Genomic DNA, 23,803 nt, shown 5'->3' with positions numbered 1-23,803 from the left:
AATACGCAGGCATAGAAACTTGTTATTCACCTGCATTAATGTTTCCCTCTTTAAAACAAATATATAAGGATAGTTGGTAAATATATAACTGGAAATCAATCAAGGTTGCTAGCTTGGCAAAATGTTGTCCATTCTTTTCTTTCATATAATAATTGTTTCATTTTTCAGCAACTGTTCTTTTAAACTCAAGGACTAATTTATATAATCCCCTGTTTTGAGATAGCCACTTCTTTAATTTGCTGCAGTATGAACGTTAATTAAATTTAGGAAATAATTTAATTATGATAAGTTGTTATTATTATTATTTATATAGCGCTGTAGATTTAATGTATAATCAACATTGTATACATTGTCACCAGTGTGTACAGCTTATACTTCAGTTTATCTTAATAGTACTTTGTTTGTATTAAAGGTCTGTCATACTGAAACAACGTGCTCTACCCAGGTTTAGGACAGAACTACTGAAATAATAGAATTTAAAATTAGTCATGATCAATTACCTTTATAAAAGAGATTGATTTTCTTATCATAGGAGAATCCAAATCCTCACATGGCATTCCAGAAAGTTCCACGACCTACAGAAGGATCTCATCTGAGAGTACATGTACTTCCATTTCCCAAGATAAATGAAAATCAAGTTCAAGATTTAATCCAGGAAAGTTTAGTTAAGAACCAAAGTGCACCAACTGCTTCTCGTATAGAAAGGAAATGTGTTGTACCTGCTGGCCCACCTGTTGGTAAGAAAATCATCCCTACGTTTCATCCAATTATAACAGTTTCAATGTTTGGACAGATTTTTCCATACTAGAAAAATTATGTCTGATTTTTCTAGACTTTTCCAAAATGTATTTTTAAAAGCAGGAAACCATTGTTTCCCCATGGAAATAAGAGCACTGAAACCTGTTTAAAGAATATGGCTGGCACTGTCCATTATTATTATCTGTATTCAAGTATCCTTATAGTATTTGTGGTTGTATATTTTAATGTCATAGAAAATTTTAAGGAAATTTTAAGTCAGTTTTAAGGAAATATGTGGTACAGATATCAAAATAAGTTGTTTTGTTTTGTTTTGTTTTGTTTCTTTAATGTGTTGTATGTCACTCTCCTCTAAGTGTGGCTATTATTGGGCCTAACTCCTTCATTTTTTAATTAATAGCACTGGCAGACAGGTGATATGAAAAAGATAGTAAATAAATAGGAAGAAGCAGTAAACTGTCCTGGAGCCTATGTTGAAGGGTAGTGATACCTTTTTTAAAAAAACAAATTAATAGCCTGTAAGTATTTGCAATTTTCTGCACTTCCGAAGTTCTCTTAATTGTTATAATAGCTTCCCAGCAGCTAGGCACCCATAATTTATAGTAGGCATGAGGGGAAGGGTTGCTATATTTCCTGATCTTTGAAGGGTTGTGGGAGAACATTCCTCTGTTTGAAAGACTTTCCAGTTGAAGTCCACAGTAGAAGAAAAGAGACGTTGAAGACAATCTTAAATAGCACCTGGGCTACAGACTGAACAGGTGCATCAGTCATTTGGTCACAATCTCCCCCACTATATTGGCAGTTATTTAAACTGTAGTACAAACCTCTAAATAAGCTGTGCCTCTAAATTAGCTTGTACTAAATCAAGTCTTGATACGCCTTCTTTTTTTAGTGATGTATTTTCTTTTTCTTGGTAATGGGCAAATGGCCACACATCAGCAACAACACATGGACTGCCTTAAATTAGTAGTCGTTGTTGAATTATTTTCAGCTATAGAGTGCTGTCTGCTTTACGGCGATACAGTCATATGTGTGTGTATTTTAGGATGCTTTTCACATGTGCTATATAATATCTGCTTGAGACCAGATGAGATAGCATTTTTCTCTCAGTGAGTAGAGTTTATGAATCCTCTTCATCTATCCATTCTGCTGGAGCAGATGACAACTTCTTGTAGTGTATGCTTGGCTTGACCTCAGTCTCTCTTTTAGTGATCTACTTTTGAAATGGAAGGCATTCTAGTTGACCCCAATTATATCCCACTTATCTCTCTTCTACAAACAAATACATACGAGAAATGTGACATTGTTCTAATGCCAAAAATTTTCTTCAGGGAAAATTCATCAGCAAAATACCAGGTTCCTTTGTTAATACATATTCCTGCCAAATTAATGTGTATTTTAGATTTTGATACTGTGTTTTTCACAAATGGAGACACCATTTTTCTCTAGGAGGAAAGATGCCTCTAAGTTGTAATAGAGTTGTGCACTAAAGATTCCTAGCATCTAATTATGACAAATGTAGCAAAGTCATACAAAGATAGCCTAGGAGTCATCCTAGAAATGTTCCTAATTTAATAACTCTTCACTGATGGTGTGTGTTTTTTAAAATAAATAAATAAATAAATCGCTTCACATATGTTTCTATTTCTATTTCTTGCCTTTTTTTCTAGTTTCCATAGTAGAAAAATCAAGCTCAGTTTTCAACAGTGCACAAAGGCTGGAAGTTGTTAGAAACTGCATCTCTTTTATATTTGAAAATAAAATTTTGGAGACTGAAAAGGTAATAAAGTTTTTGTTGAAGTATTTGAGGAACATTTCCAAGTTAAACTCATATATGTCAAGTGGTTGCTTTCTTTGCCAGTCCTGTCAGATTTTAGTTCTCTTTTCATATTTTCCTTGTCCTTTCCAGCAAATGTCAGGCTAAAAATGACTGAGATGCCAGTTGGGGTAAAGGTGGGGTATTTGGAGGTGGGGTATGTTTGCAGGTCCTTTTTTAAAATAATGAAAACTGAAATCCCATTCTTATTTCTTTGTCTGCCCCATACAGCCGTTCTAGGAAGAATTTTTCTTCTGTCCTGTTTTTCTCTTCCTTATGAATAGAGAGGCCTTGACCAAACCAACATGTCAGCCAGACCCAAATACTAACATGGTTGTGCAATATGAAAGGCAGCATCATATGAAGTCTAGTCTAACATGAGTCTTACAGTGCTGTGCAGTGTCCAGTTCTGTTGAATGGAACTGCTGTTTAAACCATCTATTTCAACTCACATGGTGTGTAGGTATGGAATGAGAATTTGAAACATGAGGACATGGCAAAAGAAAGGCAGAATAATTTAGGCAGACAAGGCATCTGGAGAGCAAGCACCCTATTTCAGTTTTACCTTTAATTTTGTTTCTACAAACAATTGAATCCCGGTTATCAATAGGGAAAAGCACATTTAAGGAAAAGGTGCCAACACAGCAAGCAGCAAAATTATTCCTCCTTTGGGGGCAAAAGTAATATGAGCATCACTTTGCTAACAGTAGTTTTATTTAGTGGGTTAATAACCCTATGTCATCTTTTATATTTCTACAGCTAGTTTGCACAGTGTACCAGCTGTACCTGTTCCTTGAAATGTCAGATCTGGCTACAGTGATACATGCCTTGATTACATCCCGTTTGGACTACTGTAACACACTCTACATGGAACTGCCTTTGGAAACTGTTCAGTAACCTAGTGGGTTCAAATTGCAGTGGCCAAAATTCTGTCTGGGCCAGTTGAAGGGAGCATATAACTCCCTTTTTGAAACAGCTTCACTGGCTACTGATTCATTTCTGGACACAAGTTCTGGTTGTGACTTATTAGGCCTTACACAGCTTAGGTCCAGACTATTTGAAAGACCATATCCCCATACAAACCTGCCAGTGCTGTACATTCTATAGTGGAAGGTGTTCTCTTGGTCCCATAACCATCACAGGCTCATTGGGTGAGGATAGGGTAGAGGGCCTTCTCAGTGGCTGCACTCACCCTCTGGAACGCCTTTCCATGGGAGGCTAGGCTGGCCCCCTCATTGCTTTCGTTTTGCCAGTAGGCAAAAACATTATTATTCAAGCAGGCTTTTAATACATAACTGTATCAGGGAGGCTTTTATGCAGAAGTGTACTTTAGATTTTTTAAAAAACTTTTGTATGGTTTTTTATTCAACTAGTTTTTAGCTAGTTGATTTTAATTGTTTTTAATTTTTTAAACAATTTTATCTGTGAGCTATCTTGGATCCCTTTCTGGGAGAAAGACAGCATAGAAATTAAATAAATATATAATAAATAATAAATTCACCCTCTTCTTCAGGGTGAATTTATATCCTTGGGGGGAGGAGGTCACTGTAGCAGACAGTGCAGGGAACTGCAATATTATCAGCTGTACTATTGATATTAGTAGTGCTTTTCAACATTTTGAAGATTATTATTATTATTATTATTATTATTATTAAGCTTTATTTATAAAGCACTGTAAATTTACACAGCGCTGTACATACAATCTTTTTAATTGAACGGTTCCCTGCCCTCGGGCTTACAATCTAAAAAGACATGACATGTCCTCGTGAGTTTCTCAGTGTACAAACTGAACAGCCAAGAGGCCCAGGGCACTTTCATTGTGAATGCAATCAGACCTCAACTTTTCTGGGGCTTAGGTGCTCATGATCATCACAGAAGTGGAAAAAACACAAATATCTCTAGAGGCCTCCAAACCATATTTAATACACAAAAAGTAGCTCTACTGACAGGGTAACTGGGCCTGGCCATGCACATATTCCCTTGCTTGCTCACCTGCCCCATTCTTTCCCCCCTACTTGCCTCAGGGAATGCATACACCCTTCTCATGTTTCTCCACTCCATCCCCTTCCCTGTGCAAGTGAGTGAGTGAGCAAGGAATGTATGCACCCTTCCTGCTTTCACTTCCCAACCCATCCCTTTCCTCCCAGCCACCCACACAAGCGAGCAAGGGAATGCATGCCTTCCCTCCTCATGGTCCCTATCATATCCCCTTCCCCCCATCACCTGTGCAAGTGAGGGACAAAGACAGGGAATGCATGCACTCTCCCTCCTTAGAACCTCGTTCCCATCTCCTTCCCACCTACACACATGAGCAAGTGTGGGAATACACATGTGCTCCCTCCTTGTTCTCTCACATCACATCCCCTTTGCTCCCTATCCCTTGGAGTAAATGAGGGAATGCACACTCCCTCCCTCCTCACACTCCTCTGTCCTAACCCATCCCCTCCATGCATGTGAGTAAGGGAACATATGTGTGACTTCATCCAGCAACCCCACCATTTTGATTTCCTCCCAGTCACACTATTATTATTATTATTATTATTATTATTATTATTATTATTATTATTATGTTTTCTTATATCCCACCTTTCTCCCAACATAGAGAGTCAAGGCAATGAACAGCAGATCTAAAACAACACAATTTAAAAACCATACAGGATTAAAATGTATAAATAGAAAATTTAAAAAACAGTTAGACCATTTTAAAAGCTAAAACAGTTATGAGTGAAAATCACATGTTACAAATGTTACAGAACATTTCCAGACCTTATCGATTTGCAAAGGCCTGCCAACACAAGAATGTCTTTACCTGCCACCGGAAGGACAGCAGGGATGGAGCCATCCTGGACTCTCTGTGGAAGGTGTTCCAAAGCTTGGGAACAGCCACAGAGAAGGTCCTCTCATGTTCTCACCAAATGTGCCTAAGAGGGTGGTGGGACAGAGAGAAGGGCCTATCTGGATGATCTCAGTACTCTGGTGGGCTCGTACAGAGAGATACAGTCCTTCAAATAGCCTGGACCCAGGCTATTTGGTGTTATTGACGTCCCTGTTAAAAGTAGCATGCAGCACTGAAGGAGGCAGCAAATATACTGATCTGCTAATAATCAAATCTGTGAATGCTTAATCTGCAAATGTGATAGGGCAGTTGTAGTACTGCTTGCTTGTGAACTGCGTTTCTCTGACACATATATGAATACTGAGAAGTTTGCAGTTTATACAGTGCGCCCTTCCCTTACGTGGGGATCCGTTTCGGACCCTGCCGCGTAAGGGAAAAAACGTGGATGCTCAAGACCCATTCAAATGAATGGGGCTTGTGCCTGTGCGCCGCGGCAACAGCATGCCAGACACACGCCACGGGAGCGCGCACCATTGTTTCCTTCCGGCGCACGGTTCCCTTCCATCGCACACTGTACAATAGCATTAGCAATAGCATTTACATTTCTATACCTCTTCCTTGTGAAATTAGCACTCTGAGCAGTTTACAATCTGCAAGCCAGTTGCCCCCAACAAGCTGGGTATTCATTTTACCTCTTCATAGTGAACACAGCACTCTCTGAACAGTTTACAAGCTGCAAGCCAGTTGCCTCCAACTCATTTTACTGAAAGGATGGAAGGCTGAGTTAACCTTGGAGCCTGGCACCGAACTCAGAGTGTTGTGGCTGCAGTACTGACATTTAACCAACACTCCTTTGTAATAGGAGAAGGAAAGGGCATACTCATTCTGACATCATTTGTAGCTAGTTCTGTGGCATCAGCTTTAGGTCAACTTGTTAAATTCATCTTGTGTGGAATCATTACCCATGATAGCTAATGCCTATTCCAGTCTCATATTGAATGCATTTGTCAGGTCAAAATCACTAGATTTTTAAAAATTATTTTACAAGTGCAAAATTTTAATCATTAAACTTTAGGCAGATTGGTGAAAGTCATTAAAAATAGAACTACACCAAACTTCAAAAACTATGGCACATGCCTACATATATAACAGCACAAAAATCCTATAGAACGGTGCCTTTTTTCCTTGAAATGTGATTAAAAATAGTAATTGTTTGGAGCATATTGCAGAACTTAATCAAAAAGATCCAACTGTAAGCCCCTCTAGTTTATTCTGTAGGATTTAGCAGGAAGAGACTTCTTCATTATAAAATAACAACTTAAATGCTGGTAAATTAGAGCAGGTTTGTATATATGGATTATTTTGATTGGAAATTGTACAACTAGCAAGGAAGAGTAATTTAACATGAATGCTATATTGCAATTGGATTGTGAAGCTTCCTAATATTTTTTTTTCACTGCAGACTCTGCCTGCTGCACTGAGGGCTCTCAAAGGAAAAATAGCTCGACAGTGTTTGACGCAGGAACTAAGCCTCCATGTTCAGCAAAATCGTGCAATATTGGATCATCAGCAATTTGATTACATAGTGCGAATGATGAACTGTACTTTGCAGGTATTTAAAACTACTTTAAGCTTAAATCTTCCTTTTAAGGAAAGGGGGCTGTTTTAAGGGGTACACTTAAAATTAGCAAATAGGTCATTATGCATTTTGCTTATTTCCTTGTGCCTTGTTATCACAAATGATTTAAAATATAGAATACAGTACATTTAAATAACAACAGCAATAACATTACATCAACTGAAGTAGTCAGCAGTGTGAGTACCATGAGAGCAATGACAAAATTATAAATGAAATATTATAAAACTGATTGAAGCCTACCGGTGTGGGAGACCGCCGATGAGGTGACTGTGTGGCAGAGTCAACCTCCTCTTCAGAGAGATGGTGAAAGGCCAACGTAGCAGACGGAGAAGCAACCGAAGCCGAAACCAACGTCTGACGGGTCTGAAGAGACTCTGCTTTGACCGGTACCAACAAGTCCTGCCTGGGTACCGAAGGGGCGGCAATGTCTTTGGAGGACGACTGAGCACCATCAGGAATCATGGTCTTGGCCTTCTTGGAGTGGGAAGAACCATGAGCAGAACCATCTCCCGAATCCAAAGGCCTCTTCTTCCAAGAGCCATGCTTTGTCTTGTCCTTTTTGGAGGACTTAGACTTGGACTTTGTCTGACGTGCTCCTTTGGACCCAACATCCCTTTCTGGGACAGAAATGGCGGTGGCACTTGGCTCAGTGGAGGAGCTCTGGGCCACAGAACCAGCAGCTGCTGATACCGACTCTGAGGCAGCAGGTGCAGAAGTGGAGCGGGAGGCTGACAGAGGCAAGAGAGCCTGTTGGTATAAGGCAGCCTTCAGGCGAGAATCACGGTTCTTCCTTGCCTGAGGAGTCAGCGACTTGCAAAGAGCACAAGACTTGGGATTGTGGGCCTCACTGAGGCAGAGAAGGCACGAAGAGTGGGGATCCTGTCCAGGGATCTTACCACCACATACGTCGCACTTCTTGAACGGATCCGAAGACATCGTGAGCCGAATCAAAATCCTTAAATCGAAGTCATAAGATGCACCGAACGGTCAACAATACATGGCGGGGATCAGATCAAGAATGGTCAAGCAAGCCGAGGTCGAGATTTTTGAGAAAAACAAGCGGATTCCAACAGTGAAGTTCCTAAGCAGCTAATGCAGTGGGAAAAAAAGAACTGGGGAAAGAGCGGGAATGCGGGGGATTTGTAAGGGATGGGCGGAGCTACTGCCAAAAAGTTGCAAAGTTAAGTTTGCCCAGTGATTCCAGAAGTTTTCCAAGCAGCACTGTGCAGGCGCAGTAGAGACCATGAAGAAGAAATACCATTATAGGTATGCAACCTGTCCATATGAGCCCTACTAAGTGAGTGCATATAAAAGTATATACAGTTGTCCCTCCATATTCGCTAGGGTTAGGGGAACAAGACCCCCGTGAATATGGAAAAACCACAAATAACAAAAACACTGTTTTTACCTGAGAGAAGACCCCTCTCTAGGAATCTCTAGGTCCTCCAGTGCAACTCTGTGGTCAATGTCCAACATACACTGAGCATAGAATGGCACTGGAGTAGCTACAAATGGTCTTTCAGTGCAACTTTTAGTTAAAGTTGACCACAGAGTTGCACTGGAGGACCTAGACAGTCCTAGAGAGAACATATAAATGAAATCGTGAATAATCAAATCCGCAAATATCAAAGCCGCAAATATGGAGGGATGACTGTAGTTTCTTAACACACACTCCCATCCAGCAGTTTGAGGGGAGATTTATTAGCTTGTATAGCATTTTTGCACAGAATACTTTTTTAAAAAGCAAAACAGAAACAGCTTTAACAGGTCCAGGGGCTACTGTCTGTCCTCTGGCCTGGGGGGTCGGGCATATACTGCCCAAAACACCAAGTCACAAAATCCAAACCTGCCAGAAACCCGCTTCTGTTCTGAAAACTGGAATTTCACAGTATTAAACAGTGCAAGGGGACTCTGCAATGTATTTAAAATGTAAATTGCTGCTCTTTGAGATTTCTGAGAGGCAGTCTGCAGATGCTCATATTTTTAGTCAGAAAAAAAGGCAATTAGGAAGTTTTGCAGAATCTATCTTGGGGGTTATGTATGGTCCCCAGGCCACATTTTGCTCACTCTAGCCTGAAATATACGGGCCAAATAAAGTTGCTTCTGGCTGCTGTGGGGGCATGGATTTCAAACAACACATGCCCCCAAACCGTCCAGAAGCCTCCCTAAGGCTGCCTAAGCTAGCCCAAAGCCTCTGCAAAAAGGATAATCTGACAGCAGCCTGCTTAGAACCGTGGTGGCACGCTTTGAGAGCAAGCCGTACAGTTGCTGTGGTCCCAGCCCAATTGAGGCCAAAATGGCCAGAGGCTGCTCCTTGCCTCCCGTTTGCTTCGCCCCTCTCATAAATATATACAGTACTTGAAGTATAGAGAATCTCCTGATTGAAGCCTCGAGTTAGGGATTAACAATACATTATCTATATTTGCTGATAACACTACTGTGGAGAACAAACAGATTGTGAAGAGTTCCAGAAGTTTCTCTGCTAAGTGGAGGAATGAATGGACATTAAAATGATAAATGATGTATACTGAAACAACAACAACAAAAGAGCTTCTCATGTACACTGATGGGATCTAGGCTGGCAGTAACTGGCCGAGAAAGGGGGTTGTGATAGATAGCATGATGAGAATGTCATCATCATTACTATTATTATTATTAATGTTTATTTATATAGCACCATAAATTTGCATGGTACTTTATAGCATCATCAAGACAGCATATAACCTGCCAATTGTGTACAATCTACAAATCATGAAATATAAACTACAGTATACAAAATCAAGCAAGTTACACAGTTAAAATACAAAGTGTAAAAACAACTAATATATATAATCAAATATAAAATTATAAAACAAAATTCCAAATGCTTTAGAGAACAAGAAAGTCTTTAATTCAGATTTAATACTAGCAAGAAAAGAGACAGTCCTCAGATGTTCAGGGAGGCAGTTCCAGAAGTACGGTGCAGCAAGTGAAAAAGGACAAAGCCGAGGCAAGGAAGAAGAAACGCTTGGCTGGGTAAGAAACCCCAAGCTCCTGGACCTCAAATCTCAAACAGAATAGTGAAATGAAATAAAGACTGACAGATAAGGGGGAGCTAGGATGTGTAAAGCTTTAAATGTTAAGAGAAAAAGCTTGTACCCAATCCTAAAAGGAATGGGTAGCCAGTGAAAAGATACCAGAAGTGAGGTGGCATTATCAAAGTGATAAGCTAAAAAGAATCTTAGTAGCAGAATGTTGAATGAAAATCAGAGGACTAAAGTGGGACAATGGGAGTCCCATCAAAAGAAGATTGTAGAAGTCAAGATGGGAGATAACTAGGGCATTAACTAAGGTCTTAGCAGAAAAAGCTGATAGAAAAGATCTAATTTTAGCAATATTATAAAGAAAAAAAAATCAACATGACCTGTCTACAGCCTGAATCTGAGGAGCAATGAACAAAGAAGAATAAAAAATAAAGCCAGGGCTATGTGCTTCCTTCAATCCAGTGACCAGTTTCTGTTTAAAAAACTTAATTGAAAATAACAACAACAACAAAAAAGAATCAGAAATAAAACTGCCAATGTCATATTGTCCTTAAATAATTACAAGGTGTGTTTATATATGGAATAATCTGTAATATTCTGGTCACTTACAAGACCAGAAGAAAGTGCAGAAAAGGCACAGCCAAAATGAAGGGACTAGAGTCTGTGAAGACAGGTTGTAATGTTTGGAGTTATTTAGCTTACGAAACAAACAGAGTAATGTGAAACATGACAAAGGCCCTAAATGTACAGGCTAAATAAAGTGGCTTCCGGCTGCTTTGGGGCCATGGCATTTAGATTATGCATGTCCCCAAAGTGGCTGGAAGCTGCACTGAGGTCATGCTTACAATGCAAGAGCTGAACTTTTTATGAGCAGATTAAATCCACTTGCCTGCAGCCTATTTGGGACCATGGCAGTGGCCCCTTATTCCAGGCCATCTGTTCTGGGCCACAGATATAGTTTTAAAAATGTGTTGCATACTAGAACCCACGGTCATCTGAATAGTATGAGATTCAGGACACATGAAAGAAGTACATTATCACTCAGTAGCCTAGATTTCGGAGTGGATTGTTGACTGTCAATGTGAACGGCCTTAAAGGAGGATTAGATAAATTCATTGATATGAGAGGAATTTTTGGCTGTTAGTATGACTATATTATCTCCTCCAGTATCTCTATGTATATTTCTGGGAATGGGAGTCTGAGGGCACAGTTGCACAGATGTCATGCCAGTGGACTTCCCATAGGCAGTTGATTGGGCACCATGTGAATAAAACATTGCGCTACTTAGGCCCTTAGTGTAACCGAACAAGGCCATCCTTATATTCTTAGACCAGAAAAAGATTAAAGAATCAATAACATTTCTGTGATGTTCTGAAAGAACATTCAAAGCACATGGAATTTTGGAAAAAGTTGAAATGCAAAAGGTCCAATATCATTGAATTGGAAGGCTGCCTCTGGTGTTCAAACTGCAATGCAGCTTAATTCTACTTGGACATTACTACTATTTGTTGCAAATATTTTTTTACTTTCTGTCAAGGCAATTTGCTATTGTGAAACACTAACTTTCCTCTTCCTGCCTCCCCTCAAATCACAGGTGATTACCTCAGTCCTACTACACTAGCCACATATGCATCACCAAAAATAGGAAATGCAGCATTTAAAAAAAGATTTAGATCTGCATAAAATTTGTGCGTGCTATTTTATATGTATAGATCCAAATTTGGAAGTAATTACTAAAATTTAAATAGGAATACAGTATATCTCAACCTGGCAAGGAAAGACTGTGACCAAGTGAACCAAGTCTGCTGTCCATGTACTAAGTGTTTGACACCAGAATTTGGAAAAGTTATTTACTGGCCTACAGCTCCCAGCATCACTTAATGAGTTCATCTAGTTTAAAGGATTCATGTAGGAGAAGAAGCAAGCTTGTTTTCTGCAGCCTCAGAGACTAGGGCACAGACCAATGGAGTCAAACTACAGGAAGAGAGTTTCCACCTAAACATTAGGAAGAAGCTCCTGACAGTGAGAGCTATTCGACAGTGGAATACTTTGCCTCGGAGTATAGTGGAGACTCCTTCTTTGGAGGTTTTTAAGTAGATGTTGGATGGTCATCTGTCAGGAGTGCTTTGATTGTATGTTCCTGCATGGCAGAGATTGCACTGGATTGCCCTTGGGCTCATTTCCTGCTCTATGATTCTAACTCATCCAACTGGTCACTGAAATGCTAGGACCACCATGATATTTGTCAGCTCTATAAGTTCTGTCTGTCCAGAGTTGTATAGCACGTTGCTATGATAAATTGGAGTCCCTCCATTTATCAGGGCCTTCTCCCCAGATAACAAAGAGTTCACTGTGGGAGGAAATACCGTTACCTTGTGAGAAGAGTTTACATCACTGAGGGCAACGGTCCCATCAGATGGGCTGCTGGGGAGAAGGGAGAAGGTTCTGGATGATGTTGAAGAGAGGTTAGGAGAAGGCCTGGGAGAGAGCAGCAAGGCTTCGACCTATGGGCCTGTCTGCCTGGTCTCTGGCCTGGAACCATGAGGAGCTTCTGGCCAGCAGCATTATAAATCCTTCTGATGTAGGACTAAGGTTAGGAACATTACTGGTCAGTGGTGCCAGGTTTGGATTTATTTTAATGGTTTGGCTGAAATGATCATAATCTGCAAGTTTGTGCTGGAGGACTAGTTTGTCCTTCATGTAGTGATACCATTTTTCTGTAATGTTCCTTTAGTCAGAACAAAGCTTTTCCTTTAAGTACTCTGCCTCTTTGCACTCCTTCTTCATGTGCCTTAACTCGGCTAGTCCCTCACTGGATCGGCAAATACCAGTGGAAGTCTCAGCAATGTCCCAATGCGTTGTTGAGGTGTACAGGTTAATCATTGGGTGGTGGCAGTGCGTTGTTTTTGGACAGAAGGTGGTCTCAAAGGGTCTCATCCAGCTCAGCAGGAGTGGAGGGGGACTCATAGAGAACCTTCACATGGTAGCAGCAGGTTCCTCTGTTTCTGTCTTTCTCTTAGGGGAGGGGAGTGTTAGGACAGGGTAGGAAGCAGGGTAGGACTGCATAGTGGCTCAGCAGTTAGGATGCTGACTCTGACAATTGCAAGGTCAGCAGATCAGCAGTTCGAGCTTCAAGCACTACATGGAGTGAGCTCCCCTCACTGCTCCCAGCTTCTGCCAACCTAGTAGTTTGAAAATATATAAAAGTACAAGTAGATAAATAGGTACCACTTTGGTGGAAAGGTAACAGTGTTCTTTGCAGTCATGCTGGCCACAGGACCATGGATTCATCTATTACAAATCTATCTCTCTTTGCTTAGTAACAGAGATGAGCACTACTGTCTGCAGTTGGACATATCTTGACAATCATGTCAAAGGGGAAACCTTTACCTTTGGAAGCAGAGAAAACCTTCACAATTGCATTTGTAGCCTTCACAATTGCATTTGTAGCCCTCAAAAGCTCAAGATAATATATATAGTCACTCTCATGGTGTTCTCATAACAACCATGTGGGGTACATTAGGATGAGTAGTGGTTGCTGGACCACAGTCACCAAGTTAGGCAGCAGCATGTTTCTCAAACTGATTAAAGGGGCGTTGGCATTTAAGGCCAAATTGGCCTTGTCCCAGAATGTTGCCTTCAGTAACTGATTGTCCATTTACTCTAGTCATCAACACTGTGTCCCATGACCAGTAGTGGCATGGATGGTCCTGTCAGAGAGCACTCTGGAAACCTCTTTCCCTGAAAGCCTATGTGTTTTCCTCTCTTTTGACCTTTTAACAGATGCTGAATACCTTTTTCTCTCAAAATGGCATTTGGAAATATGGTAACATAAATGTCTGCAATCTTCTGTGATTTGTATTTGACAAAATATATTTATTACCTTGTCATTTTTGTAGCTCTGTTTCCCTTTTTATTATTTTTATTTTGGAACATTCATATGATATATTTCATTTTTTATATCAATTTTGTTACCATCCTGGGTATATTAAGAAAACAAGGAAGAATAAAACATTTTAAATAAAAACAAAAATAGAAAAATTGGTCTCCATGGATTTAGTGTTAACAGTGATTTTGATTGCTTAGGGACAATAAATGAGGTTTCATTTTATGCTGCTTATAAATCAAATGTCTTAAATGGACATGCATTGAGCAAAATATTTCAAGCAATAAAACGGTTTTGTGGATATGTGTAGCAGAAGGACTTGTTGAATGAAAAATTTGACATACCTCATGCCCCATTTCACCTGAGGTGTTTTCATATATTATATTACCATGCCTTGTCATGTGTTAGCATATTTTCGTTCTTTGGCATTAACTAGGGATTAAATTTAATGCAGTGCTACAATTGCTTGGTCACAGTTGCTCAGTCTTTTACAATTTTCAGCAATTAGCTTCTCTTATGTGGCAAAAAACAACAACAACAGTTACATAGAATCATAGAGTTGAAAGAGACCACAAGGGCCATCCAGTCCAACCCCCTGCCATGCAGGAAATCTAAATCAAAGCATCCCCGACAGATGGCCATCCAGCCTCTGTTTGAAGACCTCCAAGGAAGGAGACTCCACATTAGTATAGAAGTATAGCACTGGTGGCGCAGTGGTTAAATGCCTGTACTGCAGCCATTCACCCAAAACCACAAGGTTGCGAGTTCAAGACCAGCAAAAGGGCCCAAGCTCGACTCAGGCTTGCATCCTTCTGAGGTCGCTAAAATGAGTACCCAGACTGTTGGGGGCAAATTAGCTTACTTGCTAATTAGCTTACTTGCTGTTCACCGCTATGATCTTTGGAATAGCGGTATATAAATAAAAAACAAATTAAAATTAGTATAGAGACATCTTAAACCATGGGTCCCCCCTGCTTTCTGTCTGTGCAAGGTTTTTTGCCTCCCACTTTTGGGTCCTTGCACTGTTTGTCTTGTTCTCTCTATGACAGTTTGACTATTTTCTCCAGCCCTTTTGCCTTCCAGAATACTGTCTCCCTCCCCAACATAACTCAATTTAAAGCCCTCCTGATCAAATTTTTGAGTCTATTGGCAAAAATGTTTTTGCCAACTGGCATGAGATGTAACCCATCCCTTGTCAGAAGTCCCTCCTCATGGAACCTCAAACCATGATCCAAAAATCCAAATCATTATCCACGACACCAGCTATGGAGCCAGTTTTTACATTGCTATTTTCCTCTCCCTTCCTGGACCATGCCCTTCAACTGGCAGAAGAGACAAGATGACAACCTGTGGTCAGTTTCTCTGTCACATCACGTATCTTTGCCCCAGGGAGACAACACACCTCCCAAGACATCTTGTCAGGCCCACAAACTGCTGGTTCAGTACCTCTCAGCAAGGAGTCCCCCACAACCACCACACGCCTCCTCTGAGGCTTAGCAGTGGCTTTTTCCTTTGGTGGTATTCTCAGGGTCCCCTGCTCTGTCCCTGAAGTCTCCCCATGCTGCTCTTCCTCATCGTCCTTGATAATAGAGAGTCAAATCGATTCTGCAGCAGCAAGCTCACAGAACATTCCCTGATTTCCCTACTTCTATGTGTGACATTCCTCCACCTATGTACTTCTGTTGTGTGTGAGGTGACCTCCTCCTCCCCAGCAACGTCCTCTGTGTGTTTCCTGTCCAGGAAACACTGGTCCATTCAGGTCAGGAAAACATCTTGCTCCCTATGATGCTGAAGTGTAGCTACCTGGGCCTCCAGCTGCTGTTCTCTCTCTTCTAAGAGGGCTGCCAGCTTGCACTTAGTGCAGGTGAAGTTCTCCACATCTGTAGGCAAGAAGACAAACATCCCACAAATGTTGCAGGTGATTGCAGCAGGTCCTTCAGTGTCCATACTGAAAAGCCTTAAGGAGGCATTGAACAAGACTGTAGGCTTCCTCTGTTAAACACGAGTGTAACGAACTCTGGTGGGCCTGGCCTTTGTCCCTAAATTCTGTTAGCGAGCTCAGTCAACTGGGACTCTAGTTATGTACAGAGCTCCTGGCTACTAGCTAGTTCCAGAGGCAAGTCTCTGATTCACTTTCTCTGAGCAAGTCCCAACAAGCCCCTTAAGGGAGTGGTGAAAAGTGAAGTGTAAAATTAAAGGAGATGTCCTCCAACACTGTGCCCAGGTGACCTTCTCCTCTGTACGCCAAACACTCCTTGACTATGAAAAATAAAAATGAACGTGAAAAGAAAAATGCGTGTGCCGTTAGTCATGCACCTTTACCTCCAGTTCTGTAGAATGAGGCTTCTAGCTCCTCCTCCTCCTCCCAGTGACCAAAAGAAATGGCTCCCACTTTAAAATGTTAAGCTCTTACCCAAGCAAAGTGAACACAGAAAACTAACATAACTAAAAGTAAAACACTATAAATGAAATCTTTTTTTAAAAGGGTACTTCAAATTGTATTAGACTTTAAGCAAGAAAATGTTTTAATGTCACAATTTTATAGATTTTCTGAATATACTTTGAACTGAGAATAATTCAAAATTAATTATTTAAAAATATAATTTTAGTATCTCTCATTGCTTGATAAAACATGGTTTTAAAAAGTTTTTTCAAGATCAGTGCAGAGATGAAATGCAGGTGGGTAAGACATTCAGGCGTAGTGTTACAATTTGTAACGTAGTGTTACAACTCACAAATACTCTGCAGCTAGGTTTCTCAGCCCAGTTTGAACTTCAAGCTGACTTGAAGAAGGTGTGTGGTCTGTTGTTAAATATATGCTCATGTTCTTCCCCTTCCTGTATCACTGCCATATACATTTGAATTTGCATGACTGAAGGAGAGTATTTTATTTATTTATTTTGATGTTTTGTTTGTTTGTTTGTTTACTAGCAAATTTGGCATTGCAGTGGAGGGGGGGAAAGGAAGATATACCCATGGGGTACCTCTTCTGGGTCTTGAAAATCGGTCCTAAGATGCATGAAAATTAGTTCTGCATAAATCATTGTTAAATAGCAATAAATCCCTGCTCTCTATATACATCAAAAGTATGTTTTAGTCATGTCGCTTGTACTTGAAGCAACAGCCAAAGACATGGAATTTTAATCAAGAGTGAGATGTTTTCTTTATACAGATTATTTAATACATTCTTTATATAGATTTTTAAAAAACATAAAAATGACTTTTGTGACCAGATCATACATCAAAATATGTGAGTCAACTGTGATAATATCAGAGGAAAGCTATGAAACTAGTTTTGGCCTGCAAAAGGAGCAAAACTGGCATGCATTTCTCAAGTCTCTCAATCCAATACTAAAAAGCATTGTAAAGTTAAAATCATTGTCTCCAATAAGTCCCCTAATATTTATATTTGTTTGCTATTAATATTAAAAAAAAAATTAAAAATCCTCCTTGAACCTAACCACACTGGATAACTACCAGCCAGTCTCCAACATTCCTTTTTAGGAAAAGGATCTGTAGTGTATGTTAGGCGGGATACAGACCGCCAAAAAGAGGTGCCTCCTCAGCGCCTCTCTTTCCTGCGCAGGAGCGCCACAGCATACAAATTGTGCGGCGCTGTTGCGCAGGAAAAAAGGAGCTAAAAAGTGGCTCCTTTTTGCAGTGCCGCAAAGAGCCAAAGATGGTGCAGTTACGTCGCAGCTGCGCAGCCCCATTTGGAGGCTGTGCAGCTGCGACGTAACCATTACGCACACCATCTTTAAGGCACTGCGTAACGGCGGCGCGTGCATGATGGACTAGGGTTGCAGGGTGTGTGCACAAGCCACCCTGAGGCAATCCTAGCATGTTGTGGACACACTGCAAAGGGCCCATCTGGACAGGGCCTTAGCCTCCCAGCTCCAGGGTGTATAACCTATACAGGACAGAGGAGTGTGTCTATGTTGGTTCTTTCTTATGAATCTTTCGGCTGTTTTCAATACCATCAACCACGGTATCTTTCTGAGCCATCCCTCTGGGATGGGGCTTAGAGGCACTGTTCTGCAGTGGTTCTGGTCCTTAGTGGATGAGCAAACTCACATATTGGTGCTGTGGGACTCCTGTTTGATACCATGTCTATTGGCCTGTGGGGTCCGTCAGGTCTCACTTTTGTCCTCCATGCTGTTTAACATTTTCATGAATTTTCATGAAACCACTAGGAAAGGTTATCTAGATTTGGGTGTTGGATGTCACCAGTATGCTAACGACACCCAACTCTGTCTCTCATTTCCACCCAATTCCAGGAATGCTGTTTCTACTGAACCAATTTCTCTTGTAACTGGATGAGGGCAAACAAACTGAAATATAATCCAGATAAGACAGAGATACTTCTGGTCAGCTGAAATGCCGATCAAAGAATAGGGACTCAACCTGTGTTAGATGGAGTTACACTCCTCATGAAATCACAGGTTTGCACCTTACGTCTACTTCTGAATTCGAATCTAAGCCTGGATGCCCAGGTTTCGCAGTGGCCAAGAGTGTATGCAGTTAAAACTGGTTCAACAGCTGCGGCCATTCGTTGAGATGTCAATTCTGGCTATGGTGATAGATGCCATGATTGCATCCTGTGTTTGTATTACTGTAACATACTCAAAGTGGGGCTATCTTTGGAAACTGGAAACTTCGGTGGATTTAAAATGCTACAGCCAGGTTGCTGACTGGTGCAGGTAATTGGGCTCATAAATTCCCTTATTGAAAAAGCTCTGTTGGGTCATGATCTGTTTTCAGGCAGATGTCAAAGTGCTGGTTATGACTTTTAAAACCCTACACTACTTGGGTCCATTGCTTGGTCAGGATCTTAGTTCCTGCCCATGTTCAAAGATGTACAGGGGAGGAGAGGCTTCCCCTCAGTCCCACCACTGTTGCAAGCACACCTGGTGAGGACACAAGAGAGAGCCTTCTCACTTGCTCCTCCTAAGTGTTCAACTCCCTTCCCTGGGAGGTTGGGTTGGCCTTCCCCTGCTATTTTTCCACCAGCCCCCTTAAGACCCCTTTATGAAAGAAGGCATTTGTTTTTAAAAGGTTACAGCAGATGGAGCTTTTAATGGAAGGATGTGTTCCTATTTTATTATGTTTTAAATGTATTTTTTAAACTTCTTTTAAATTCTGTATTTATTTGTGTTGTTTAAATAGAAGTTTGGTTTAGTAGTTTTATATTATGTTTTTAAAGCTTTGTGCACTACAGTGGATCCTGTGCTAGGAGAAAGTGAATTTTTAAATAAATAAATAACTCGTTTTGTTTTGTAATTTTTGTGGGGTTCTCGGGTTATGTGGCTGTGTTCTGGAAGAGTTTATTCCTGACCTTTCGCCAGCATCTGTGGCTGGCCTCTTCAGAGGATGCTGGCATGGGAGTGAGTGGGGTGTATGTGTGTGTGTTTGTGCGTGTGTGTGTGCTGTGTGACCCTTGGTGTTTTGTTTTGTTGTGGTAGAGAAGGGCCTATATGTATAGCAGTTATCTTTTCAAATATTTGTGGCATTGCTAGTGGCTTGTTTTTCTTTTGCTGCCATGGTCAACACAACAGATACCTAAATAAATCAAAAAGGAATAGGGATCTCTGACTTGTGATGTGGCCCTTCCTTGTCCCCCCCCCCCCCAAATAATTATAGCATGGTATCATGGGGAACAAGATGTTGGCCTTCAGTAAAGCCCAGAACGGCTGCATTTAGCCCCAGTGCCTGTGGTATTTTAAAGTTTTAAATCAGAATTCAAGCTCTACAAATATGCAACAACGTCAAAAAGAAGTGGTTCAGATTGTGTTCCTACAGGCCAATGGCATCTACACCCTGAAACAGACAGTAGATGATGTTGTTTATCTAAATAAATTATAGAGAGGTATAAAATGAGGGAAATGCTAGTCATATCAACCAGTGTGCTGGAACTGATGGAGAGATAGTTTCCAGATAGTATTTGGTAAAAAAGACTAACCAGAGAAATTACTCTTTAATGACTCAGTTGTGAGTTGACAATTTTAAACAGAGAAATGCCAATGTGTGCTAATCTGATTCTGTTTGTCCCATGGGTTGTGGGTCTGCATTCCTGCCATTTGTTTTAACTTTAGTGTTTTCTTTGGCCTGTGAAACTGTAAACTCATCTGGAGAGTAAACTCATTTAACAGAAGGACATATGACTGATGGCTTAGACAATTCAGAGCAGTAGCCAAGCAAATATTTCAAATGTCTGGAAGTCTTCAACTTCTATTAAGTTCCCCTTAATGTTTATGCTCAATTTTTTGCCTTTTGAGGTTTATTTTGTTTGCGGGGGGTTGCGGGTTGCTAGTCATATATGTGACACATACAGGACTATTTACTATGGCGGGTTACAGACCGCCGAAAAGCGGCAGCCTGCACCCACCCCTTTCCCAGCCAGATCGGGGCCTCAGCAGCTAGAACGGCAGACGCTGAGGCCCCGATCCGCCGCTTTCCAGGCTGCAGGGAAGCGGCAAAAGGCCCCTTCCCTGCAGCCTGGAAAAGGGTGTCCTTGGGGCTTCAAGCCCCAAGGACACCCCGTGGCAGCGGGGAGGAGGAGAAAGGGGCCACTTGGCTGAAGGTTGCGCCCAGCGACGCAAACGTTTCGGAGCTCCTTTTGAGACCAGGGAAGGGCATACTATGCACCCTGGCGCGGCATGACGTCGTAATGGCGGCGGCCATGTGGAACGGCCACCGCCATTTTGTGCACGCTCCGTGCGTGCTAGAGTTGGGGGCGTCCGAAAAGGACGCCCCTTTCTAACCCTAGCACGCGCAGAGCGCGCACTTTTAGGCCCATTTGTAACGAGCCTAAATCTGTTACTATGTTGCACCTGTTGGGAATACAGGTATACCTCAGTTAACAAAGTAGATGTGTTCTTGGGCATTACTTAACAGAAAATGTGTCACTAGAGGGAAAAATAACATGGAAAGAATATGGATAGGCTTCTGCACTACAAAAATGAAGAGAAATTCAACATGTTTCAGTAGAATTGTTGTTCAAAACTAATAATATGTTTGTGCAAAACAACTAGGTGAGGTAAGCCTTGCATAAGTAAAGAATAACATTTTAGACCATTTGGAGACTAGTTAAAGTCTTCCTCCAGAATGAACCCAAGGATAATCTTTTCTTTCACCCATCTCAACTTTTCTTAGGATTTCCATTTCAATAGCGTAGAGTAGTGGTTTGAGTGTTGGACTACAACTCTGGAGATCAGGGTTTTGCTCCCGGTTTGGCCATAAAACCCACTTGGGTTACCTTAGGCAAGTCATATGCTCTCAGCCTCAGGAAAAGGCAATAGAAATCCTTCTCTGAACAAATCTTCCCAAGAAAATCCCATGATAGGTTTGTCTTAAGGTTGCCATAAGTCAGTAATGACTTGAGGGCACACAAGAACAAAGCAAAATGGTGTCCCTTATATAATCAAGGTTTGCTTTTTGGAATTTTTAAAAATATATTTTCAAGCCATGGAAACCAACTGTACATAGGAAAGGTGATGCCATTCCCATTTATCATTTCTTTTGACATTTAACTTTGGCTGCATCTGCACTGCAGAAATAATCCGCTCTGCTCTGGTGCCACAGCAAACTACAGGTCCCAGAATTTAATAGCATTGAGCTATAACAGTTTAAAGTGTTATCAAACCGGATTATTTCTGCAGTACAGATCTAGCCTTTATTATGTCTCTATATACCTCATGCAGTTCCCACAAAAGCAGTACCATGTTACTTTTAACTTATTACTTCCCAAACTCACCAGTATTGCATCAAGCACCAAAGGTATATTAATTGGGTCGAAAGCCTGAATAGACTAAACGTCTCTGGAAAATGCATCAAAGTGCACAGAAATTAAACAAAGACCAAACAGTATAAAAACAATTAATACTTGATTTAATAGTCCCTGGTGCCCAAGTGTAGACAAGGTACTTGTTCGATAAGATTCCATGGAGAGAGTATTCCATTGTCAGGGTGTTGCCCTTGAGCAGGCCCATTTTCTGTGGTTATCTGCTGTATCTCAGATAGTGTTGGGTACCCAAGAAGGTCATCTTATAGTATACAGTCGCCCCTCCATTTGCACGGCCTTGGAATTCGTGGCCTTGCTTATATGCAAGCGACAAACAGGGGGAACATAATGGGACGCGTGTCCACGCTGCATGCCTGCACACACCTGCAGGCACACGCTGCCATTCAAGCCTATGGGGGTTGAATATCTCCGAGTTTCAGGTTTTGCAGGGGGAGAGGGATCTGGAATGGATCCCATGCGAAAACAGAGGGCCAACTGTACAGACAAGAACATATGGAGGCAAGCAGCCTCCTGTGCCACAATCTCAAGTGATGAAATGCTTTAAAGATCAAAGCCAGCATTATGGGTTAAACACACAGACAGTACAGTAGGCTAATCAGTAGCATAATGGTATCATAATACTCAGTTTACAGTAGTTGTAGGAATTAACTGCACTTTAACCACTCCCCCTCCATTTACGTTTACAGTATCCTGAATTAATTGCAATACATGGGTTTATTTATTGCATCCCAGCTCACAAGGACTTCTGAGTGAACAAATAAAAACTAAGTAAAAGAATACAACGATAATAACATTTTATAAACACTTTAAAATAAAACTCCTAAAAGCAATCTAAAAACAATTCTAGAATCCAGTTTTGAAGCAATTTAACTGTTTTGAAACCATTCTTCAATTTGGATAGCACTGTAAAAATAGCTACCCTACATTGTACCTATCATTGAATTACCTTCCATCACACCTTTGTGCAGCTAAATAGACTAAGACTCAGTAAAATAACTGCAGACATGTAAAAACCAAAAAAGTAATTAGTACTTGCAGCACAGAATGGATAACTTTTCTTTCGTATAAACATTGAGCAAAGTAAACTCATTGCACAGCAAAAAAATGTTTGCAACCACATCTGTTTGTCTGTGCATCTATATGAAGCCTGAGAGAATGAACTGAAGGAAATTATGTCTTACTCTTCTATTACCTTTAGTGGAAACACATTAGGTGGAAAAATTCTAGAGTATCAGCCTTATTGTTCTTGTTATGAAAATCACTCAGCTTCCTTGGATGTTGTTACTAGATTTGCTAGTACATGGAAAATACTTATCTGTCATATTGCAGTCTGATTTGCTGACAACTTGACTTTATTGGTATAGTGCAGATATTTTACAGACATATCCATCAGTGCTTAATTTCATTAACTTGCATTCCATAGGCCTGTTTCTAAAAGGACTACAAAATATTTGCAATCATTGCAGAAGTGTTTCCTGAGATACAGAACTTAGATGTTTAATATAGATCAGTTGAAAATGAGTTTTCCCTTAAATTCCTGAAGTTCTATTGATCTTCCTAATTTGTCATGTATTGTAAAGGATTGCACTGTTTAACTTAAAAAATATTTATAAAATACTTGTACAGATTCTAGTGTGGGTTAGTATATTGCAGATGGTGTAATTTAAGGTTTGGACAGAGTTGAAGCGAATTAAATCCTGCTGTGAAATAAAAGTCAAAAGGCATCTTGGCATCCCAGACATTTCCTTAAGAAAAGATTACAGCCCGAGTATGCTGAACTTTATTGCTGTGGGCCTCATGACACTTTTCAGAAACATGCATGGCATTCTTGCTAAAGAAACTCAGATGTGCTGAAGCATAAGGGATGGCATTCTTGTATTTATCAGTGTCTTGTGGGGAGCGTTAAAAACAGTGCTCTTTTGGCTCATTAGTTTTGTGCTGTAATACTGTATAGTAATAATGCTGATGTATAATATGGGGAAAGGCCCCTATATAGTGTAAAGGCACCAGATCCCATCTGATCTTGGAAGCTAAGAAGGCTCAGCC

The 23,803-nt window shown here is 40.7% G+C and overlaps 1 protein-coding gene and 1 long non-coding RNA gene across 12 annotated transcripts in view; one reads left to right on the top strand and one right to left on the bottom strand.

Annotated features, from left to right (window-relative positions):
- The window catches only part of LOC149314462 (uncharacterized), a 184,741-nt gene that overhangs the window by 4,928 nt on the left and 156,010 nt on the right, over positions 1-23,803 (bottom strand). The gene's annotated exons all lie outside the window — the stretch shown is intronic.
- The window catches only part of SBF2 (SET binding factor 2), a 341,214-nt gene that overhangs the window by 203,878 nt on the left and 113,533 nt on the right, over positions 1-23,803 (top strand). For all 11 annotated transcript variants that reach the window (XR_016280926.1, XM_089521164.1, XM_089521169.1 and 8 more), the window contains 3 exons: positions 533-737; positions 2,427-2,536; positions 6,871-7,020. Coding sequence is in view for 10 of the 11 variants with exons in the window: in XM_089521164.1 (XP_089377290.1) it covers positions 533-737; positions 2,427-2,536; positions 6,871-7,020 (465 nt within the window). In the remaining variant the exon portion in view is untranslated. The remainder of the gene's footprint in view (positions 1-532; positions 738-2,426; positions 2,537-6,870; positions 7,021-23,803) is intronic.

Source organism: Sceloporus occidentalis, unplaced genomic scaffold (genome assembly GCF_023333645.1).
Source record: "Sceloporus occidentalis isolate IW3139 unplaced genomic scaffold, rSceOcc1.0.p SCAF_4, whole genome shotgun sequence".
Classification (NCBI taxonomy): domain Eukaryota; kingdom Metazoa; phylum Chordata; class Lepidosauria; order Squamata; family Phrynosomatidae; genus Sceloporus; species Sceloporus occidentalis.
The sequence above is the reverse complement of the archived record's forward strand: the minus strand, read 5'-3'. Positions and strand labels throughout refer to the sequence as shown.